The sequence below is a fragment of the Miniopterus natalensis genome, chromosome 5 (assembly GCF_054644295.1).
Source record: "Miniopterus natalensis isolate mMinNat1 chromosome 5, mMinNat1.hap1, whole genome shotgun sequence".
Taxonomy (NCBI): domain Eukaryota; kingdom Metazoa; phylum Chordata; class Mammalia; order Chiroptera; family Miniopteridae; genus Miniopterus; species Miniopterus natalensis.
The window spans coordinates 34252967-34277516 of NC_142085.1; the positions used below are offsets into that span (position 1 = coordinate 34252967).

The following is a 24550-nucleotide window of genomic DNA, read 5'->3' on the forward strand; positions in this document are numbered from 1 at the left end:
TAAAGGGCCTGGTACTAAGACCTTAGCAAGTGCCCAGTCAAAGACGGCGTCTGCTGTTGGACTGTTGGTGTAGACATTACAGTTGTGGGTGTTAGATGAAAGCACCTTTATGACAAAGGAACAAAAAAAGGTATATGCTTCATGGCAGACCCAGAGCTTACACAAAGCAGCTAGGGAATTGGGGATTGCGGTGAAAAGATGTTCTGGTTTCTGAAGTAGCAACTCAAGGGGCATTGATGACAAAGGAAGTGGAGGAGGGGTGAGTACAGGTAACTCTAGTGGCTGAGGCACTGCCAGCTCCTGGAAGAAGGATTTTCTGACTGCTGGGCAGAGCTCCATTCAATATTATTTCCTGTTATTATTTTCTTCCTCTTTAGTTGTGTTAGGTTTATTCTGAAATAAATTTATAACAGGTTTTCCTGAAGTTACTTTTATTATTATCTTATTTCCTGTTATTATTTTTCTCCTTTTGATTTGCTTTGGATTTGTTGTGAAGTAACTTAAGCTCAGGTTTTCCTGAAGTGATTTTTTCTGGTAATGACCTGGTAAAGACCAGCTGGTCCTCTTTCCATTTGCTGCAATTCCTATGATGAAGATAGTGTTTGAGGTTTTATTAAAAAAAAAAAAAAAAGATTACAGTAGCAGATACTATAAATCTGCTCTTGAGTACCATCTGACTACAACCTCCACCTGAGACCATGTGCTTGAAATGATTACTTCAGACATGCAGAACTCAATATCAGTCAGAGTTAGTCCTAGAATCCATGCTGAATGTCCTGCCAGTTTTTCTCAAAGCAAACAATATAGAAGGCTCCATGTATAATGGAGTATACTGTGTACTCAACACGTCCTACCACCTGCAAAATCTAAGAATAAGAAGTGGTATAAATTTATGGAATGAACAAAAATACCTTTGCCCTTAATAATACCAGTTATAATTCTGAGAATCAACCCTCCTTTCTTGGGTTCCCCAGGACAAAATGTTTTCTGCAACTTTTATAAGCTGTTGTTTTCTGACTCGGTGCTGGTACATTAAATAAAAGTACACAAAAATTTCTTACTACCAATGCATTATCTGATGGTATCAATGCTTTTACTTGGCCATGAGATAATCAACACACCAGTTAATCACTATTCAAGAACATTGTCAACTACCAAGCAAATACTGAGACACACCCCCCAGCATCGACAAATCCATGCCTACCTAATGGCATGCATTTATGAAGTGCATTGGTCATAAGCCTCTTTGGAGAAGTCTTTTCTAAGAAGTCTGTTCCTTTTATAATGTCATCTCACGCATGGCTCTTAGACACAGTATTATTCCATAAACATTAAGCACATGCTATATGGGAAATAACAGACTAATAGTCAGGAGACCTGGGTTCCAGCCCCATCATTATGATTAAGTGAAGGTCTGATATTAAGCAATTATTTAATATATCTATAAAATGGCAGTAAAAATATTACCCAAGCACGAAGTTGCCGTGTGTGTTAAATGAGATTGGGACAAGTAAATGTGCTTTATCGAGCTCTAGACAAATGTTAGTTACTCCTTTTATTCCATATCTGACCACAAGCCTGGAAGAACAGTATAGGATGCTGATATCCGCCGCAGCAGAGCCCAGACCAGGTGATGCCACCACCACAGGAGTTTCTGATGTTTAAAGATTGAAAACCCCTCCTAGGTCAAGGTGGTCAAATTTCAAAGTTAATTGCACAGGTTCTGTGACTACCCACTACCCACCACCAGGTGCTCAGAGGTGGCCCAAGGAGAAGAGGGGAGGGGGGAGGGGAGAAGAAAGGGGAGGGGAGAAGAAATCGTCGACAAACTGCCGCCATATTCCCTTGAAGGATCCACTCGTGGAGAAATTACACTATGCTACGGAAATCTCCGGCTTGTACATTCTTAACTTGTTCACATGAATGCATTAGCTATAAACTCGTATTCATAATTTATTGGTCTGTATCTTCCAAATCAGACCAATAAATTTTTGTTGATTTGTTGCTTAAAGGAAACAAGAAAGGATTTATATCTCCTGGTCTGAAATTAATTCTGCTATTACAAAAGCAAACAAACAAGTAGCCTAACTGATGTCTACGTTCTAATCTGACCATAGCATCTGCCATCCCATTAAAAAAAATCAGAATTGGCACTTATCCTGCAGTGTTAGTCCCAAGGAAAAGTTCTCGATTGCTAAACACACGAAGTGCTCCCCAGTGCACTTCAGGCTTTGCCACTACAAATACGCCTGTGTGCCAATATTCGCAACCCACAGATTTTTTAGAAAATATCTTTTCTCACCTGGGTGACTGCAGTGGAGCATATGGAATCTGAGGGCAAACATTTATCTGAGCTGTTGCCACCTGCCACATCACCTTCAAGTAAATGGCCCCACGGGAGGGCAGCCCCAACTGCGGCCCCCCTGTGGCCCACGGGGCGGAGCAGCTGGCTGCCCCGCGCTTCCCCTGAGGCCCGAGCTGTCCCCGCAGCCACAGCCTGAGAACGCACCCGCCCCTTCACCTCAGGTCACAAAGTGTGGCTGGTAGGTGACATCCTCTCACTTAAAGTATGGCTCTGCCTAACGCTGCACTGAAAAAGATATGGGAAATGTTTCCAATGCATCTTTTAATTTTTAAAAGTAAATTCAAAATATTATGACCTTTTCCATGATACTGTAAACACCACGGTCAAAAGTCAATGAGCAGTGCATAAAAAGATACACCGCTGTTAAAATTTGGACTTTATTCCTCTCATCTCTCCTTGCCTGAAACAACAGTGATTAATCTGTCACTTGTTGGGAGTATGTTATCTCTTTATTTGGCTTATTAAGAGATACTGTCCTGTGTGGTATTGGCTAGTGAATTTATTGTAATTCCCACAGTGAACCTGTGCTAAATAAATGGCTGGCAGAGAAGAAAAAAAAAGTCAGCGAGTAGGAATCATAATAAATAAGTACATGAATAAATACATATATAAATTTTTTTAATTAATCTATCCAGCATATATTAGCTAGCATATCTCTTGCAAGATCTGGAAGTAGGTCAAAAATGGAATTCTGCCCAATATAGTGGATTTCCTCCAGGCGTTATTTCCTCCAGGTGTGATTTCCTCCAATCCCTGAAGATCACATATGTGGCCACTCAAGTTTCCCTGAAACAAGCTGCTGTTCCAGGAGCTCCCTGGAGAGCTGGTGCCTTTGGGGTCCTGTGCGAGCCTACCTTTCTCTAACTTTAGATCCAAATGGAAGTAATCATTACTGGGTTCAGCCACTGAAAGATTCACCAGATTTCTGGGAGACAGAAACAGGTCTATTGTTTAGCATAACTATGGGACAATAAGCACCAAAAGGGCTTCTGCTATTCAGTTCGTGCGTGAAGGACCCGCCGATAACCATTAGCGGAGACTTCCAAGTGCTAGGACAAGAAACATAATGTAGTTGTACTGTTCCAAGGAGATGCACTGGTGCTTCAAGGACAGCTTGACCTGAAAGTTCAGAAAATCAGCGAGCATCCACGCAAGCCTCACCTGAGGACGGTTTTATTGAACGAAGCCAGTCGTTCCTTAGAAAGTCGGCAGCTGGATCGAGCAGGTGGGCCAGTGTGAATTCATCAAGGCTCACATCTTTTTATTGTAAGTTTATCTTAGAAATGTCCTAATTTCATGCCTGGTGCTACCTCTCTGTTCACATCAGAAAGCCCCCTGGTCTCCTTTCAGCCCCAGGAAACCGCCACCAACCCCCTCCCTGGCACAGAGACAAACTGCCACTCTTGGCAGATCTTTCTCAAACCTAGCCTGACAACAAAGGACCCCTATGCTTTCAACCAAGCAACACCCTGAGTGACTTCGAAATCAGAGCGGAGGACGTTGCTGCGGCCAGCCCATCTGCTGGCCAGTCCAGAGCCTGAGGCAGAGTGCAGACAGTGGGCAAAGTCGTCACTGCCCCCAGAGGGATCCGGGGTGCCGCTCTCCGAGTCCACAGCGCTCTCTTCTCCCCAAGCCACCCTGTAGGACTGAGGGTGACCCTCTGTGCATGAGAGAGCAGGAGCCCTGCTCTACTCAGAATGCAACGCTGGGCACGTCGTCACCTTGCCAGGTCTCATTCTTCCGAGTTAGAGGCAGTGGTTTAAAACCCGCTCTCTGAGCCCTGGGCCCACGAGAACAAGTCAAATGAATTATTAGAGTGTAAAGCAACCCGTGAATTGTGACGGTATTGCTGTGACCAGATCATGAAATTTTCCCTTCAGTTTATCATTATTAATAAACTGCTGTAAAAGGATTAAGCTATTTTGGAGGAAAAAGTGCAGTGGATTAAAATATTTTTCATATATTTAAGATTAAGAGCCTGTAATAAAATTGGGCCAGAATTATTTTTTCTGCAATCCCAAGGAATCCCTTTGAGAGTCCCCTATTGATGTTGTTGATGGCATTTGATTAACTTGGTTACTAGCTTCCACTACAAAGTCCCTCTCTTCAACCTTGGATGACCTTCCTCCCCATCTTGTTGATTTGTACTTGACACCCCCTCACCCTCTCACACCCTCACAGCCCAAGTCTTTTCTTTTATTATAAGCCTTTTCCTCCCCACAGATAATCCCATCCTCTCCTTCACTGGAATTGAAGGGAACTGACTAAAACATTCCCAATCCTGCCCTCCACTCACACTGTGTCCACACCTTCTCCCCAGGGTGCAAAAGGTGTCTTTCCACACTGCCAAGGCTAACCCTTCCAACTGTGCCCTTGATTCTATCTCCTCTGCCTCCTTGAGCACCTTACCCCATCATAAAGCCACCACCCCTTCCCTCTTCAGTCGCATCCTCTCTGCAAACATGCACAAATACATCCTAGAAAGCCTCCCCTCAGGGAGTTCTTGTCCTATATTTCTCACTCCGTTTGTCGCCAATATTCTTGAAAGGATTCTTCATTCATTTATGAAATATTCATTGAGCTCCTTCTACTGTGTGGCAACCATTATGCTAAATGTTAGGGAGATAACAAAGAGTAAAGACATGATTTCTCCTTCTAGTAAAGGAAATAAGGATTCTTCCACCAAAGAAAAATACAGCAAACTACCACTTATGACAAGTGCTATTAAGAAACAAGGATCTGAAATTGAGATGAACAGAGGTCCTATGATAGACAAAGTGGGTAAGGAAGGCCTGTCTGATGGCGGGGTCTTTTGGAAAAGATCTGAAGGATAAGAAAGAACCTTGAGAAGAGTGGGGAGAAGAGCAATTCTGGCTGAGGGAATAGGATGTGCAAAGGCCCTGAGGCAGAAATAGCCCCACCTATTGAGGAGCTGCAAGGACACTGGTTAAAGCATAGTGAGCAAGGGTGAAATCAGGATGCTCTTGGGGAAGTAGGTGGAGACCAGATCATGTAGGCCATAGTTAGGAACTTAGAATTTATTCTGAATTCAATGAGTAGCCATTGAAGGATTTTTAGAGGGCAATAAGAAAATGATACCCCTTGCGGGTGTGTGGAGAAGGAACTGGAGGGAGGCAAGAGCAAAAACTGAGAGAGCAATTAAGAGGCTGCTGCAGCAGCCTGCCTACCATGGTGGCATGAAGACAGAGTGACAAGGATGCGTTTGCAGTATCTTTGGGAGACAAAATCAATGGGACTTGCTGATTGATTCAGTGAGAGAAATGAGGGAAAGGAGCAATTAGGATGACTCTGAGGCTTCTGGCATGAGCAGCTGGATAAATGATGGTGCTCTGGTAAGATGACATGACCAAAGCAGCCACTTACTTAGAAATCACCAGTGACCTTCTATCCCTATATCAATATCTTTTCTCAGTCTTCATTCTCTTTGTTGTCTATGAGCCTGTGACATCAGGGATCGCCTGGTCCTTTGTGAAACTCTCTTCTCCATTAAGTTGCCATTTGTATTACTCATTCCTAGTTCTCTTATTTTTTTAAAAATTATTATTCTTTACCCGGCCGGTGTTGCTTAGTGGTTGAGTGTCGACCCATGAACCATGAGGTCACAGTTCAATTCCCAGTCAGGGCACATGCCTGAGTTTCGGGCTTGATCCCCAGTAGGGGGCGTGCAGGAGGCAGCCGATCAGTGACTCTCATCATTGATGTTTCTATCTCTCCTTCTCCCTTCCTCTCTCTGAAATCAATAAAAACATATCTCTCTGAAATCAATAAAAACATATTTTTTTTTAAATTATTATTCTTTGATTTTACTTTCCCTTCTGTCCCTTAAATGTCTGTGTTTCCTGAGGTAACTTTGGGGCCCTTTAAAAAAATATATATATATATATATCTTTATTGATTTCAGAGAGAGAAAGGGAGAAGGAGAGAGAGATAGAAACATCAATGATGAGAGAGTCATTGATCAGCTGCCTCCTGCATGCCCCCAATTGGGGATCGAGCCCACAACCCAGGCATGTGCCCTGAGCAGGAACCAAACCTCAGTCTCCTGGATCCTAGGTCAACGCTCAACTGCTGAGCCACACCTGACAAGGCTGGGGCCCTTTTTTAATGCTTTGCAATCTCATTTATTCACAAAACTTCAACAATCACCTTATGCCTGAATCTAAAACACAAATCTCATGCCAAACTTGATAATCTCTCTCTTCTCTCAAGACTCAATTTCCTGCTCAACATTTCTAGATCAGAGTCATATTGACATTTTAAAAACCCTTTCTTGCTTTAGCTGGTTCGGCTCAGTGGCTAGAGCATCGGCCTACAGACTGAAGGATCCTGGGTTCGATTCTAGCCAAGGGCAAGTACCTCGGTTGCTGGCTCGATCCCCGGCCCCCGTCGGGGCGTGTGCAGGAGGCAGCCCATCGATGTGTCTCTCTCACATCAGTGTTTCTCTCTCTCCATTCTACTCTCTCAGAAAAGCAGTGGAAAAGATATCCTCAGGTGAAGATTAAAACAAAAACCCTTTCTTGCAAAATCAAACTCTTCATCTTTGCTCCAAAGCTTTCTCTTCCTCACTATTATATTTTTATTTATGGTGCCACCATCTTCCCCTTGAAGTTGTCAGGTCCTTGCTGACCTCGCCTGCCCCTTCCTTGCAGGCGGTCCATAAATGTATTGCCGTTGAACTTCCGAAACACGCCTCTTTACCGCCCACTCCCACACAGCCCCACTCCCATTGTTCCAGTTCAGCTGCCCTCCATTCGGCCAGGTCTTGCAGAAGCTCATAGGCCCTGGAGAGGAGCTGGGGCTGTTCTAAGAGACACGGGAAGCCCCTGAAGCAGTTGGACCACGGGAGAAAGATGATATAAGTATCGTTTTTCAAAGGCACTCCCCGATCTGGTTAACCTCCCCTTTCACTAATCCTCCTCAGACCCACCATGCGCCAGCCCAACTGAACAACTTACACTTTCCAGAACCTACCCTATTTGTTCTCACTGATGTGCGGCTGGTCACCTGATCCCCCCACCAGATCACCTTCTTTATCAATTCTGTCTCGCAAAATATTACTCCTTCAAAGCCTAGGTATAATGACATCTCCCCAATAAAGTCTCTTCAATCCCCCCAAGTGGGTAGTAATCTGTTCTCTGAACTCCCATGACAAATTAATTGTGCATCCATAATAATGCTTGTCTTGCCTTTTTGTGTTTTAGTGATATGTGTGTGACATGTCTCCCCTCTTATGCCATAAATATATCAGGACAAGAACTGTGTACCTCTTGTTTTTGTTCCGCTACAAATCATAGCACGTACCTTGCACACACTAGACCTTCAGGAAATGTCTGCCAAGGCAATAAAGGAACAGCCGTAATTAACATAAGTTACTGTTTGTGTACTGATTCAGCCCTAAATCCATGGTGCTATCATTTCTGTATCACTGATGGTTATCCACTTACTTAAATAACCTTTCTTTGAATGCACTTAGAAAAGATGGAAAATTGTGTTATAAAGAAGGAACAAGTATGTAGGTTATTCCCTATCTTAAACAAAGAGAAGCTCTGTTATGCGTCATGGAAAATTAAAGCACGGTAATAAAATGCGCCAACAAGACTTGTTGAATAATGATTTAGTGGAAACGTTGCTTTGCCTCCTGTTCATAGGTCCTGACTTTCCTCTCACGTACTTAAGCTGCACATTCTATTTATTTTGTTTTTAGATTACATTGACAACGATTGGCTATGGAGACAAAACTCCCCTAACTTGGCTGGGAAGATTGCTTTCTGCAGGCTTTGCGCTCCTTGGCATTTCTTTCTTTGCACTTCCTGCCGTGAGTATCTTTGCAAAATTAAAGCAGTTTACGTTAGATCTTAGAGGTTTATTAGTGTGAGCTTGCACAAACTGATATGCCCAGGAACATACTTAGATCACTTGTGAATATAATTTGTCTGATATAATGTTGACTTTTCTGCATAGATCTACATGGATAATTTATAAAACACAGTCTTCTCTTGGAGACGCTTAACCTGAGAGTTTTAGGCCAGTTAGGTCTTTATGACCAAATAATAATTCTGACAGTATCACCTCTCAGTCGATACATTTAGAATGTTTGTAAAGATTTAAAGATTTCTTTTTAAACTGATGGCTCCAATTTGGTTTCTAATGTGTGCTCCTGAAGAGGTAGATGTGCCCAAGTGAAGTATTTACCTCTTCCGTCTATTGGAGTGAAAATCATATGACCTTAAAGGGTTTTCAACCTGTCAGATGATTTATTCTTTGTGTCATCTTCATTGATTTTTCTTAATGAGCAGTTTCTGCATCTTATCAGAATGAAGAGCACATTTATCTTCCCCCAAGCTTCTGATTATTTCCTCTTTAATGGATGAAGCTTGTCTTTCTGATCATTGTGTCTCCCCTTATTTCCTAAAAGGGAATTGGTCAAGATATTACAATTTGCCTGCATCCACAAGCTCTCACTTTTTTCATGCCACCCCTAGTGGGGGAAAACAGAGCCAATAAAAGGGAGTTTTTAAAACAGTGGCAGTAGTCCTGCTTAAGGAAAAACAGCCCCAGGCTCCCTCCAGGCAGGAGCTGACTCCTCACAGTCTCCCCAGGGCACCCCTCCAGGGGAAGCCAGGGGAGTGGGGATTGTCAGCACCGCGGCCTTGAGATCACGGGGCTCCTTCTCTACCTGTGAACAAGTGCAGAGGGAGTGTGTCCTTCCCATTGCCACTGCCCAACTCCAGACTGACCAGTTGTTTCTGCCCAGATCACACAGAACCACAGAGAAAAGATTAAAGACCATGCAGAAGCCTGAGCATTAGACCTCATTTTGAATTCTAGTTTTGTCCCGAACTACCTATGTGACTTAATTCGCTAGGGCCGCTGTAACAAGGTATCACAGAAATGCGTTGCCTCACAGTTCTGAGGCTAGAAGTCCAAAGTCAAGAAGACGGCAGCATTGGCTCTTTATGAGGTCCATGAGAAAAAGATGTGTTGCTGGCCTGTTTCCTTGGTTTGTAGATGGCCGTGTTCTCCCTGAGTCTTCACATTGTCTTCCTTTGTACATATCTTTGTCCAAATTTTCTCTTTTGAGAACTCCAGTCATACTGAATGAGAACCCACCCCAGTGGACTCATTGTAACCTGATTACCTCTGTAAGACCTTATCTCCAAATAGGGTCACCTTTTAAGGTACTAGGGATTAGGACTCCAAGACATGGATTTTGGAGGGAAGCCACTGAGCCCATAACAATAACCTGGGGTACATTTATTCATCAATATAATGGACGAAGAATTATTACACCCTGAGAAATTTTGTGAAGACCTATGTGATAATGTCAGTCCAGTGCTTGACATAAAAAAAGCACACCTTTTTCCTATATGAATCCAGATGTATGTGTTTCCTGTTGTGAAATGACTAAATCAAGGAGAGTCAAAACATCTCACTTATCCAGAGTCAACTTATCTGGCGATCTCAACAATTTAGAACAGAGTAGCGATTCACTCCATAATTAGATTCCTTACAGGAAAATACCTTTGGAAGCAACAAAGTGCAGCCTTGGGCTTTTCCCCCCAAAATAATGGCACAAAATACCTGTTGCTTTTGTGTTTATACTTAACCTATGACCAAATGTGTAGCAACTCTGATTCAGTGGAAACCTACAAACAGGGAAGCAGGCAACCTCTGGGCTGTTAAAATCGACAACAGTGTATGTGCTGTCCTCAGCAAGCCTCTCGAGACCTATGCGTGAACTTCTCTTAATTTAGAGAAAATTTTGGTAGTTTCACAATTCCTTGAAGATTAAACAGCAAGCATAGAGGTAGGCTGATAGAACAAGCACTACAACAGGAAGAGGCAGTGAAAGACTAACAAGGGGAAGAACAGAAAATCTGTAAGAAGCAAGCAGATGTAAGTGCTCCAAATGTGAGGGTCACCGCACCTCTGGGAGCTAGCTTCACCCAGCACAGAGAAGTACCTGATCTCCCCATCATGAAACTCTGGACCCTCCCAGGGAGATTAAACTGGGTCACTCTGTTAAGTTCAAAATCAGAGACTAATCATTCTTGGAAATGTTTCCCAATAAAGTGATTATAATTTTTATGTATGCCAATTAAATTACTATGTGTTGGAAATCTAAAAACTTGCTTGCACAGAATAGAACGTTCCCTAACAATGCCAAGAAAAGTAAACTTTACCAAGGATCTTTTTCCTGCAACCTCACACTAGGTGCAGAGTTCTTATATATTTAATGAAAGCCTTAATTGTTCATATATACCATTAATAAAACAAGGTGGCTGGAAATGCCACTGTGTGCACCTGCCAGCCCACCTGCTGTCTGAGATTTAGGACAGGGCTTTGGCATTTTGCTAAGAAAGCTAGAGGTGGATTGTGGGTCACCACTGTTTGGGATTTCTCCCACCCAGGAAACCTGAAAGAAAAGAGCCTTTTCTCATCTTTCCCTCAAAGCAGAAGGACTCACCTGCACATCACAGAAGCATATGGGTCACCCTTCCCAGGCTCCTCTGGGAGGCTACTTTCCCTGAGACCCACTGTGTCCCAGGGCTAATGTGCCTACAGAGACAGGGACAGGGCTTTCTCCGCTTCAGGAAACTCCCTTCCCTCCTGCGAGGGTAGCTTTCAGTCCAGCCTGTTTGCCATGTGTGGGGTACATATTAGGCTGATTTAAGCTGCAAGATAACAGGTATAAATATTTTAGATGTTTACCAAAACATGTATTTCTTTCCATGGTGTTTATGTAGCACTTCTCAGCATAATACTAAAACTCAAAATCTAAAAATGTAAGTTATGTGATGTTAGAAAATAGATTAAAACAAAACTCAATTTCTAAGAATATGTATCTGTTGGTGTCAATATTTGAAGGGCTAGCACACAAATTTTATATATATACGTAAGTTATATATGGGTATATATATATATATACTTGCATTAATATATATACATAATAGACTTTATTTTAACAGACCTCCAATTAGTTTCACTCTGCTGTATACTACAAGAAGTGGAAGAAAATTGGAATGGAGCCAAAATGAGATGTTGAGCAGACCTGGTTTAATAACTGTTGTAATGTACAGTCTGGAGCAAGAGATATGTAGCAAACGTTTACCATCGACTAACACATGTTTCTAAGCAACGCCAATATGACTTTCAGCACATTTTAGTTGGTTTGCCAGATGCTAAGTCTGTGATTTGTAGGGCCTGTCTTCATTTTTTAAAAAGGACTTAACTCGGCCCAGCCAGACTTGGCTCAGAGGTTGAGCATCGACCTAGGATCCAGGAACTCGCAGTTCGATTCCTGGTCAGGGCACATGCCCGGGTTGTGGGCTCAATCCCCGGTGGGGGCGCGCAGGAGGCAGCTGATCAATGACTCTCTCATCATTGATGTTTCAGTCTCTCCCTCTCCCTTCCTCTCTCTGAAATCAATAAAGATATATTAAAAAAAGGGGGGGGACTTAACCCTGAACCCCACATCCACACACTAAGTATTCCAAAATGGTAGCTATTGTTAATTCAATATCTACACAATTGGAATTATGTTGCATATGAATGGTTTACACATAATATATAGTATAAATATGAGCTATAAGTTCTAACGTTTCATATTCTCTTACATGTTTATACTTCATGAAAATTGACATCAAAAGGAAAATAACTAAATCTTTCCTAAGCGATCTTAAATAGAAAAAAATTTAAGAGTTAGGAATGACTATAGTTGATTTGGATTTGGAAAGGGAGGGCCATTTTTCTAATCTCCAAATGGCGGAAAATGTTTAAATCTAAAAACAAGCTCGTACAGTCCAGATTTTTATAAAGTTTCGTTTGTGCAATCACAACCTGTATGAGATGAAGATCTTAGCAAGAGACAGTCTCTGAGCCATAAATGGAAAACAGAACCTACAATATAATTTCTAATTTTATGGTACTGTCATTTATCCTAATAATGGAGTTGATCATTGCTCATTAATGGCAAATAGTATTATCATTTAACTGTATTTTAAACACAGTAGTCCCCCATTATCTGCGGTTTCACTTTCTGTGGTTTCAGTTACCAGTGGTCAATCTTGATTGGAAAATATTAAATGGAAAATTCCAGAAATCAACAAGTCATAACTTTTAAATTGCATACCATTCTGAATAGCGTGATGAAATTTCCTACCCTGGTGCTTCGTCCTGCCTGGGACTTAGTTCAGCATACCCAAGCAATAAACCTTACCCCCCCTCAATTAATCACTTAGGCATCATCTCTGTTATCAAACCAGTTATCAGACAGAGAAAGACCATACTCACATAACTTACATAACAATATATTGTTATAATTGCTTTCTTTTATCACTGTTGTTGTTAACCTCTTACTGTGCCTAATTTATAAATTAAACTTTATCATAGGTATGTATGTATAGGAAAAAATCAGTATATATAATGTTCAGTGCTATCTGTGGTTTTAGACACCCACTGGAGGTCTTAGAACATATCCCCATGAATAACCGGGAGGACTACTGTGATCACATTACTTATTATCTGGTTATTGTCACAGATGTACTCAGAATTGTGGCTTCTCAAGATAAGAAGGAAGGTTAAAGGTTATCTAGAGCCCAAAAATATCTTAGCGAAGTTTTCATCCAGCTGAGACCTACCACCTCCTAAAGAAGAGAAACCCACCACCTCCCCAGGCAGGCGATACTATCTTTGAGCTACTTTAAAGAAATAAAGAAAAGCCTGGCCGGGCGTGGCTCGGCGGTTGAGCATCGGCCCAGGATCCAGGCGATTGGGGTTCGATTTCCGTCAGAGCACCTGCCCAGGTTGTGGGCTCGACCCCCAGTCAGGGGCGTGCAGGAGGCAGCCGGTCAATGACTCTCTCATCATTGATGTTTCTATCTCTCTCTCTCCCTCTTCCTCCCTCTCTCTGAAATCAATAAAGATATTTTTTTTAAAGAAGAAAAAAACAACTATTCCTTATCTGTGGTGAATAGTGACTTAGTGTTTATCAGACACCCGTCTCTCACCAAACAGTTAGACCCCTTGAAGTTTAATAAAAAGCAAATAATTTATAGCTAGCAGGTAAAATCCACGAACTTGAAAGCAGTGGAGCTCTATGTCCCATGCCAATAAAGCAGAGACTTACAAAGCCTGGAGATTGAATTTAGCAAGCTCCAAAAGCCAACCAGGGCTGACACACAGCATCTTGATTCCACAATGTTAGACCAAAGAAAACTGAGAAGAGGGGAGCATTTCAAAGAGCCAGAATTTTGGCAGATCAAGATGATATGCAGAAGGAAGCAAACCAACCAAAAAATTAACATAAACATAAGAGGGACATACTAATCTTACTAACCCCAAAATCTGAATAGGTGAGCCAAAACCAAAAAGGTAAGGAATGCCAAAAGTGGGAGATTAAAACTCAGGGAAACAGGAATGTCTTTGCAATAATAACCCAGGCTCTTGTCTTTATTGTACAAACAGGCAAAATGGAAAACCTTCTATGTCTTCAAAACTGAGTCTTTATTTGTCTCATCTGGAAAATTGTCCTTCCCCCAACACCGCCATCCCTCTTTCACTTTACTTTGGAAGACTAAACTGGGACAGATTTTAAATACTCCCCCTACCCCCCATATCACAAATAGAAAATTCAGTTGTTTCCTCAAAGTGCTAGAAAAACTCCCATGTCCACAGCAGCAAGACTTTAACTGTTCCAAATTTAAAATCCACCTTGGTCCAAAACAGGAATCCATGTCCTCCGTATTCCATTACTGGATAGGACCATTGACTCTAGGCAGAGAGAAATGGTACAGAGAAATCCATATAAAAGACATCTTTAAAATGGTGTTTTTTATTTGTAATTAAGACACCTCTACTATATCATAAGAGACAATAAATGTCAATGCCTGGTTAATGTACTAAAGAACAGAAGCTCTTATATTTCTAGGCTGTCCTGCCCAACAAATTGCCATCATTGGCCACTGGTATTATAATAGAGGTTAACAGTGTTTGTTTTAATAAGTTTGTTTTAATATTTATGGACAGGTTGCATACTGTTTATCTTTTCTCAGGCTCAATTTAGAGGTTGTTGGTTTTTTAATTTTTGTATTTTTAACACTGCTTTTGAAAAAAAAAAAAGCTTGAGTACTATTTTTGTATTTTGTTCCAGGGCATTCTTGGCTCAGGGTTCGCATTAAAAGTACAAGAACAGCACCGCCAGAAACACTTTGAGAAAAGAAGGAACCCAGCTGCCAACCTCATTCAGGTAAATGTCAGTGTAATAGGCAGATGGCAACATCTGTCTCTGTAAGTGCTTGCCGGGTCATTTTCCAATCTCTGTGCTCCACTGTTTTGTAGAGCTACTGTTTTGTTTTGCTGTGTGGTTTTGTTTTGTTTTGTTTAAATGAAGCTTTAACTTAATATACATTCTTGGATTTGAGCAAATGTCCCCCGACAGAAAAATAATATATATTTTCAGTAAATAGTCCAGTTGTTCAGGTTAATTAGCCACGCCAGCAAGGCCATGCCGAGGTTAGCAGCTGTGTTGCTCCTGGAATAACCCAATATGTCTTATGAATTACTCAGTGAAATGTAATTGATCATTAAGTGATGGAGCAGAACATGGAATTGTTCCCTGCATTACAATTACTTTCTCCAGCCAGATGGATGCCACTGATCTGCAGAACAACGTATTTGTTTAGAATGTCAAGGTTTAGTACCTGTGGAATCACTTTTAATGCCATCCAGAGCAATTACTTGAAATAGTTATTTTAAGAGCTGATGGGATTATGGAATACATCAATGTTTGAGAATATGAAATCATAAGCATATTATTTGAAAGCTAACATAATTTATAGCTTAACATTTTGTTTTATTGTCTGTAACTCAGGATTTGCTTCAGCATTAAAAGGAATGTTCCTCCTTTGTCATCCGTATCTTGTGGAAGTAGCACCATCCTAGAACCAAGTTGTTTAAGAAACAAAATGTATCTTTTTATAGATCCACAAGATGGATTTGGTATTTAATTATGGACACAATGATTATACAATCTAGTTTCCTCCCTTCCTGCCAGAGATCCAGAACTTTTAACTAAGGGGCTTGGGATGTCAATCTGAGGTGCTGGAGACTTGTCTCCATGAGGTAGTAACATGCACATTGTTTTAATTTAGACTGTAGGTTTAAGTGGGTGTGTTGTGGAGTTGGGGAACCACTACACAACCCTACCCTTGGCCTTTACCTGTGCCCGTAATATGAAGTACCTCCAACAGAAATGGAGCAAGGGGGAAAAGGGAGTGAGCATGGTTCAGTTGTATTATGAAAGAGATCTGGTTTGTATCTGATCACTAACTGAGGATATTAATTTTTAAATCAAGTTATTCGGCAGCTACTGACAAGGAAATTGACCATTGGGCATGACTTCTAATGAGAACCACTGAGAGTCTCTATTTTTTTTTTTTAATTTCCAGGTTTTAAAAGAGCACTAAAGATAAAGTAAGCTTTGTTTTCTTGAAGGAAAAGATCCCTAAGTGGTAGGAGTTTAAGATCTAAAGCCAAATGATGAAAGAGGTGTCACACACTCTAGTGTGCACACAGCTGCCCCTCAGAACTGATAGCCCCCCATCATTTGATTCTTAACTTATCGTGAAGGTGTCTGCATACTTTTGAAGAACTTTTCTCCTTACTGTTTTTATCTTTTAATTATCCTTTTTATTTATTTCTTATTTTAATTCCAGAACAGTGTTTTCCAACCTGTGAATGTAGAAGTGATTCTCTGGGTTCCTTTCATCCATCCAGGCAACAAGCCCTGGCTATGTCTGGAACCAATGATATATCTTGACTACTTATGCATGAAAAAAGTTCAGATTTATTTAAAACCCTTACTAAGTTATTTATGAGCTTTTTACTATATGTTTTCTCAATCAACACATACTCAAAATACAACTACTTTTGATACCTCTGGATATGAAAGGGGGACTCTGTATCAAAACAAACATCTTAGAGTATTAGCTATTCTGTTAGAAAGTGAGCCCTCCGAGGGATTTCTATGCATACATTCCTTGTGATGATATAGAGTTGTGCTGCCCAGTGCAGTGACCACTAGCTATATTTTTTTCCCATTCTATTTTTTATTGAAGTATATAATTGACATATAAGATTATATTAGTTTCAGATGTACTGACTATTTAAATTTAGAAAGTCGCCCAGCCAGCATGGGCATCGACAATCACAGTCTGATTCCTGGTCAGGGCACATGCCAGGGTTGCGGGTTCCATCCCCAGTTGGGGGCGTGCAAGAGGCAGCCGATCAATGACTCTCTCTCATCATTGATGTTTCTATCTCTCTCTCCCTCTCCCTTCCTCTCTCTGAAATCAATAAAGACATATTTAAAAATAAATAAATAAATTTAGAAAATCAATTCCTCAGTGACACTAGCCACATTTCAAGTGTTCAATAGCCATGTGTGGCTATTGGCCATCATATTGCACAAGGCAGATATAGAGACTAATAGGAGGAACTTTCCTAATCTAACTTATCATTATCAACTACTAAACTGTGCAAAAACAATTTCCAACTAAACTTGAAAATAGACTACTATTCCTGCAGAAAGTCATTGCACCAGAGACATTTATATGTCCACAGCCTAAGCAAGGCAATGCCTTCATCTTAGGTAATCTATAAAAGGTAAAGAGGCTAACTGAACAGTTTTGCCTGGAGATCGAGAAGTTTCTTTTATGGAACTCAGTTATGTAACATATTGTGATCAATGATTGAATTTGTACAAAGTAGGGTAACAATGGAGTGAAATCATTAATAATTCTTTTACTTAAAACTTTGGCTCATGTGTTGTTCTGAATAAAAAAGACTATAAAATAAAAGGCTTGAACCCTGGCTGGTTCAATTGGCTGTAGCCTTGTCCCTTGCACCTAAGGGTCGCCGGTCGGATTCACAATCAGGATACAAACCCGGATTGTGGATTTAATCTCTAGTTTGGAGCAAGCAGGGGAGGCAACCAATTGATGTTTCTCTCTCACATTGATGTTTCTTTCTCTCTCCCCCCTTCCTCTCCCCAGAATCAATGGAAACATATCCTTGGGTAAGAATTAAAAGGGAGAGGAAAAATATATATGAAAGGCTTGAAATACTCAAGAACACCTTTAAAACCTAATCATAGTTTCAGTAATCAAAGTAGAATCTACTAATTTAAAAAGCAATTGTTTCCCCCATCCAAATGCAATTAATTTATCTATTAGTCATAGGAATAATAATATAATTAAATGTATTCACTGTTCCTCCTTGATAATCCTTAGCCAGAATTCAGGGCTTTAAACCTTGATTATATATTATAGAAATTTATTTTTAAGGATGCACTAGATTGAAAAGCAAGCCTCATTTGCTGATCCATTTATTTTCTCACCCAATAAACCTGCCTTGGTTTGCTGAACACACAAAGCATCCAGATCAAGAGCAATGTCATTAGTTTTAAGCCAGAGCAACTATCTTTCTAAAAGAGCACCAAAATGCCCAAATTGCTTTGTCATTTGGTTGGCGAGACAACTAAATTAACCAGCATTTCAGGGTTTTAGGGAAAAGTTTAAAACCCACCCCAGCAGCTTGCAGCAAATTTAGCCATGTCAATATCTTTGCATGATTCATTTAAATTAACTTTTCATCTCAAGTGGAGCAGTCTGGGAAAAGAAAGCAGCTCTCACCAACGTTTTGAATACCTGCCCAAATGTCACAACTTTTATTAATAACACCTAAGACTTGTGAAGTGCTTTTTAGTCTGCAGAATGTTTCTAATACATTATGTCACTTGATACTAAGGACAAGCCTAGGAAGAGGTAGGACTCAAATCACTAGTATCTGAATTTGGATCCTTTACTCCTTTCAAAGAGCAGCAGTTGCAGCCATATATATATATATATATATATATATATATATATATATATATATATATATATATATACACACACACATATATATATGGTTACAGAGTTATAATAAAGCAAACACTAAATAGTAACTTAACTAAAAATTGTTGGTAGAATGAGAGGAAGGGAAGAGAGTGAGTGTGTAAGTAGGATATCATTCTTTTTCGTGGTAAGAAGTTAATTGATAGCGCCTAAAATTCAAAAATCAAGAAATTTTTTAAGTATGAGAACAATCCTTAGAAATTAGGATTCCTAAAAATAGCAACAACTGTAAGAATCAAAGGCAGTAACCTCTAAGGAACAATAATTAGTGAGAAGCAAGGTAGAGAAAGGGATTACTGTTTTTCATCCTGAATCTTTTATATCTCTGACTTCTTGTGTACCCTGAAAATAATCAGTTCCATGTTAATTATACCTTTGGATGGCCAGCTGAAATTAAAATTTGCAGAAAGGGTCAAATGTGCCATAGTTGTAATACTCCAGATTATACAAACTAAATACCCCCTAAAAAATTAACTATATTGATATTGTTGTTATAATTATAGACCAAATTTTGATTTGTTTGGCTGCCTAGAGCTCTGAAGTCACCTGATAAGTGGTAAATTTGGCTTTCATTTTGCTCCATGTTGACTTGTCCTTTGGAGTATACAGTCCATGTAAATTAAATCCCTCTGGGATATTATTTTTTTCTTAACAACCACTATGTGATTTTGGCTTGAACTATGGGAACATTAGCTACTTGATCTTATGGTTGTGGTTTTGAGGTTCAGCTTCTAGAAGAGATAGAGCTAAGGACAGGACAAAGTTATTAGAGTATAAGAGTAATAGAGTTACACTTTACATTTCCACTTTGACTGTTAACTAATATCAGCCCTGAGGTAGATGCCACTTGCTCCTCCTGTACCTTCCATTTTCAAGACATGTTTAGGGAAAGGGTAGTGAAAGTAATAAGAGTTTAGCCATTGAGATCAATTTGATAGAAAAAGAGCAAGAAGCCAGGTTGCATTGTCAAGAAAATCTTCAATTTTCTAAGAGTGGCCTCTTTTGTTCCCAGTTCTTTACAGCATTGGCAGGTGATGTCTTGGTCCCATTTTTTGTTGTGTTGTTGTGGATTTTTTTTTAGTGGTATCTAATAATGCACAGACCTGCTGTGTGCTCCTAGTTCTTCATGAGTCTTGCTTTAAAAGTATCTGAGTTCATGTGTATATGGTGCCTTCTATGACAATTGTTAATTAAAGCAGCCATCTATACACCATTGCGGCAATGGAGGCTCTCTGGGCCTCGCTACAGAAGAAGCTGCGATAATATAGCCATGTGTTTTCATTGATTACTCTAGACCACTCTGTAAATTGTGTTTGAACAATATTTGCAAAAACTAACACTGATACAGTGATAATTGCTTTATTCTCTATAAGATGCCAAAATGCTTAGCATAAGTTTTCACAGATTTCACAGATTTCTAAGATAAATCAACATGAGCCATATGAGCAAGGCTCTAGGCAAGGAGCCCTGCTTCAATTATTTAAGCCTTTCTTAATAATATTAAAAAACCCTCAGGTCCTACTATATATTTTTTTAGTTTTTAATATCACTTCTTGGACATTTTATTGAAGTGTAATGTGCATACAGAAAAAAGCACATATCCTAAAAGAACTGAGCACTCTGGTGTATGTAACCATCTCCCAGATAATGAAACGGAATATGACCTTTCTGTACCTTTTCTCAATCACTGTCCCCCAAGCGTAACCACTGTGCTCCCTTTTAAAAATTTGTTTCCCCTGAGGGGGTTTTTTATGTACTTTATGGAAATGGAATCACACAGCATGTACTCTTTTGTGTCTTTGTTTCCCTCACTCACCATTATTCATGCAAAGCTCCTGCATATTCTTGAGTGTAGCTATAGTGTACTCTTACTGTGTATTGTTCCATTATGTTAATATTCACAGTATACTTACTAATTCTCCTGTTGATAGGTGTTTGAGCATGTCAGCTTTGGTTTATGAAGATTAGTGTTGTTTTCAGCATTATAGTACATATATTTCAGTGAACATGTGTAAACATATACATACAAGTATATATGTAGGAGTGTGTGGCTATGTCATAGGGTCTGTATGTGTTCAGCTTTGAGAGATAACTGCCAGACAGTTTTCCAAAGTACTTGTGTTGATTTTTAACTTTTTGTTCAGCACACACTTACTCAATGATATTCTCAGGAAAAGGAACATTATTAGATCACTGTTTTCTTCATTGTAGGTTTCACAATTGTGAATGGTGGTTATGTAGTAGGAATATGACTTGTTTAAGTGAATTTTCCACATAGATTGCTTTCATTTATGAATTATTATTTAAAAATTTCTCTCAGGATTTTGGAGTAAACACTTGGTCATTAGAAATGTTTTCAGACTTACTACAAAGGAAGAGATTTGCCAAAATCTATATGGAATGGACAGTTCAGGCAATGGACAGTTTAGAGGGAAGCTTTCCAACAGTCAGCAAGCAGTCAGCGAAGGACAGTGGAGGAATTCCAAAAGCAAGAGCCAGGCCACCTGAGATAATGTCAACCCTACCAACCCTGAGTAAACCTCTAATCTTATCTGAGCCTTTATTTTCTCATCTATAAAATAGGAGGTCTTAATTCACACTCTGCAAGGATTGCATGAAAATACTTCATACTATATATGTCAGGCATAATTATATGAAGTGGACAAAGCTTATGTTTTACAACAAGGAGCCGCAAACATGCTCTTAGACCATGACATTAAATCCTTATGTGCTTTCCAGTTATATTCCTAGAGAATACATTTTTCCTCTATCTTGTTTAGCCCTGCTTTTTATTATCACTATCTTCATTTTTAGCACTAGAAGTGTTGCATAGTTCAACTTTGTGGAATTTCACTAATCATTAACATACCCTAGTGGTCATTAGTTTACTAGCTAGTTTACTAGTTAATTTACTAGTTGCATTGTGCGTTTTCAATAGTTGTTTCCATTCATCTTAGAAAGTAGTGATTAAAGATGTGCAGTTGGCCCTAGCCGGTTTGGCTCAGTGGTTAAAGCGTTAGCTTGCAGCCTAAAGGGTCCTGGGTTCAATTCTGGCCAAAGGCACATACCTTGGTTGTAGGCTTGATCCCTTGGTCGGGGTGCATGTAGGAGGCAATCAATCGATGTGTCTTTCTTACATCAATGTTTCTCTCTGTCTCTCTCTCTCTTCCACTCTCTCTGAAAAGCAGCAGAAAAAGTATTGTCGGGTAAGGATTGAAAAAAACAAAGTTAAAGATGTACAGTTGGGCCCTGCAGTGCATGTTCGTGCTCAGGTAGTTTACCTCAGATAATACCATAGCTTTCCCCAACCAATTCCAAAATTGCTTCATGTTACACTTCTTAGTTTTTTGTTCTTTGGTGTGAGTTGTTTTGAAAAGCAATTCTACTGGTGTGGCAGAGTATGTTTAATAGCCAGCGGAAAATGGCAAAGTGGCTGTCACCCTAAGTATGACAAGGAAAATATTCTTCATATGTATTAACTTAATAATAGCCTTTTATTTCATTCTATCTTCTTCTCTCTTTTATTTTTCTTTTTTATGTCCCCATGCATATCACATGCAGTGTGTTTGGCGTAGTTACGCAGCTGATGAGAAATCTGTTTCCATTGCAACCTGGAAGCCGCACTTGAAGGCCCTGCACACCTGCAGCCCTACCAAGTAGGTATCAGTGTGACAGCTGGTGCTGTAGTCGAGTCTCTTCAAATTTGAAAAACAAACTATACACATACTCACGCATTTGCACACAGTGTCAGTTTGGGGCTTGTCTTATTCTCCGCTTCTCTTTCAAACCTGTTTAGTAGCAACTCAGGCACAAAACTCAAGGGACTCAGTATCGTCCCTCACCATCCATACATAGATGGGGTTTAAAGGTTAAAAGAACTTAAACTTTTATAGAGATTTATTTCTACAATTTCATGTTTATTTTCTAATACCTCCTTTCATAAAACCCACCAGAATTCTAAAGGTAAGCACCACTATTTTTGAAAAATAATGATTGTTTAAACTCCATCCATCACCTGACCCCAAGCGGGCTGTGCTTTGAAAGCAATATATCTTTGCACATTGAAGTTCCTCAAAGTCATTTCTCATCCAGATCCCCTTACAGGATGGTCCCCAAGCTTTCACTTGCAGATCAAACTAATATTAGTAGCAAAATAAGAGAAGAGTTGAGTCCTAGTAGGATTACAGTTTACAATGAAGCGATGGGACCAAACAGATTAAAATTTGGAATTGGCATTCACAATTTAAAAATAATATTACTTGCATTCATATTTCATTGGCCGAAGCAAATCATCTGGCCATGCCTAAACCCTAAGAGAACAGGGAAGTGCTGTGCTGCCACATGCCTGGAAGGAGAGGAGAACCAGAAAAATTATGAACAGCCCTGATGGTTACCACAGTGAACTTTAATTAAAAAAAAAAAAAAAAATCCTTCATCCTGGAATCCTGTACTCGAGTTAACAGAGCACATATTAAGTCATAATCACCATCTAATTAAAGAGCTCTTCCTTGAAACAACCAAAGTAAGTAAGTCAAGAGAAAGGCTTTCTATGAGTCACCCAACTTGGTTACAATGGTCAGTCCCTGGGATATGTTACCTAATTGCTTATCTGAGTTGGCATTTTAGAGAGCCAGCCGTTTCCCTACGTAGCTCACAAAACCTTCATCCTAGTGGCGTCATGGGATTCAAGGCACCTAATTCCTGTGACTCAGTCAGAGAAAGTCTTTCCCACTGATGTGGGAGAGAAATCGGCTGGAGAAGCCCTCGTGAGTGTCCCTGGAATCGTGGCCTCCAAGGTTTGTGTGCCAGCAGGACGCACGCGGCTGAGGGCAGAGCCACCCTTAACCGACGGGGCCTGCAGCCCTGGGCTTCACTGTGCCCATCGGCAAGGTGAAGGGCAAGAGCTGGGCAGGATAACTTCTAAGCTCTAATGAGACACGTCTCCGAAATGTTGGTCTCACAGTTTTGTCGCACCTGTGACAGAGATGGTCACAGAATGCCAGGATTTTAAAGGGGGTGAAGCCGCAGCAAGGACAGAAGCATGGATGCTGTTGCGTGCATGGGTGGGCGAGAACCCTCTTGTCGTTCAGATCTTAATACTTAGTTTTAAATTCCCTTTTACTGGACTCTTTCAAAGTTGAAGTATAAAAAAATGAGAATATAACTTGTGCCATCTTTCTTGGTGTATGAATCAAAAACGGGGATTACATAAAAATTGTATTTCTTTCCTTCATGAAGGTTTCCAGGTAGATGCATGAGAGGAAGGTTAGCAGGAAAACCAAAAGAATGTTCTCTCACGACATGGAGTGTGGTCTGTCATCACATGTGATTGTTTGGCTTCCCCCTTCCTCAGTTTTTGAACTAAAACTCATTCTGAAGCTTAGAAAGAACTATTTAATAATGAGTCAGATTCTTCGAGTGCATAAACTATTGTTTTACTTATATAATTTCTCTCTTTTCCTTTGATATTTTTTCTGTGTTGAGTGGGGAAAGGAGTGGAGAATTTATGCGAGCACCTGCATTCACCCTGTTCCACAGTGGCCATCAGCCATCCCCCTCAGCCTCCCTTCCCTGCACCCCTCACCAGCCCGTGAGGCTCAGCCCCCCTTACTGAGCAACAGGGGTTTTCCAGAATGGCACAGCAGTCACTGGCAACGTTCATGGGATCCTTGGTGTCCTAACATCTCTCCCACCAGCCATGCTTCATTGTCACAGACTGTCGTGGTTCTTAACCCTTCTTGTTGTCTTTCTTTGTTAAACCATCGAGGATGTGATAGTAATGACAGATTCCTTCCCAAGAAAAAATGTTTGCTGCATAAAAAATTAAAACTTTGCCTTCAGTAGTCATAAACTCCCTGAAGCCAAGTTCAGAACCTTTATTTTAGAAAGCAAATTTGCTTTAATCAAATGTGTAGGATTGTGAGGTAAATAATTCACAGTGACTTCAAGGGATATTTTTACACTTGTAAAACTAAGTGGCTTATGAGCAAAAAGGGATATGTAGTAAGAAACAGACCAAAACATCTTTCTGTTTGCATAGTGTATTTCCCTATAACATTCAGGGCTTAAAAACTTTTGAAGGGAGAGATCATTCATTCATGCATTCATTCATTCAACAAGGATTCATTGAGTACCTACTATGTGCAAGATACTGTTCCAGGCACTAGGAATGCAGCAGAGGAAGAGAAAAACAAATGGGTTAGAATCT

The 24550-nt window shown here is 40.2% G+C and overlaps 1 protein-coding gene across 1 annotated transcript in view; it reads left to right on the plus strand.

Annotated features, from left to right (window-relative positions):
- Positions 1-24550, plus strand: part of KCNQ5 (potassium voltage-gated channel subfamily Q member 5) — a 447964-nt gene that overhangs the window by 359278 nt on the left and 64136 nt on the right. The window contains exons 6-8 of the mRNA XM_087817475.1: positions 8091-8201; positions 14538-14633; positions 21904-21998. Coding sequence (XP_087673601.1) covers positions 8091-8201; positions 14538-14633; positions 21904-21998 — 302 coding nt within the window. The remainder of the gene's footprint in view (positions 1-8090; positions 8202-14537; positions 14634-21903; positions 21999-24550) is intronic.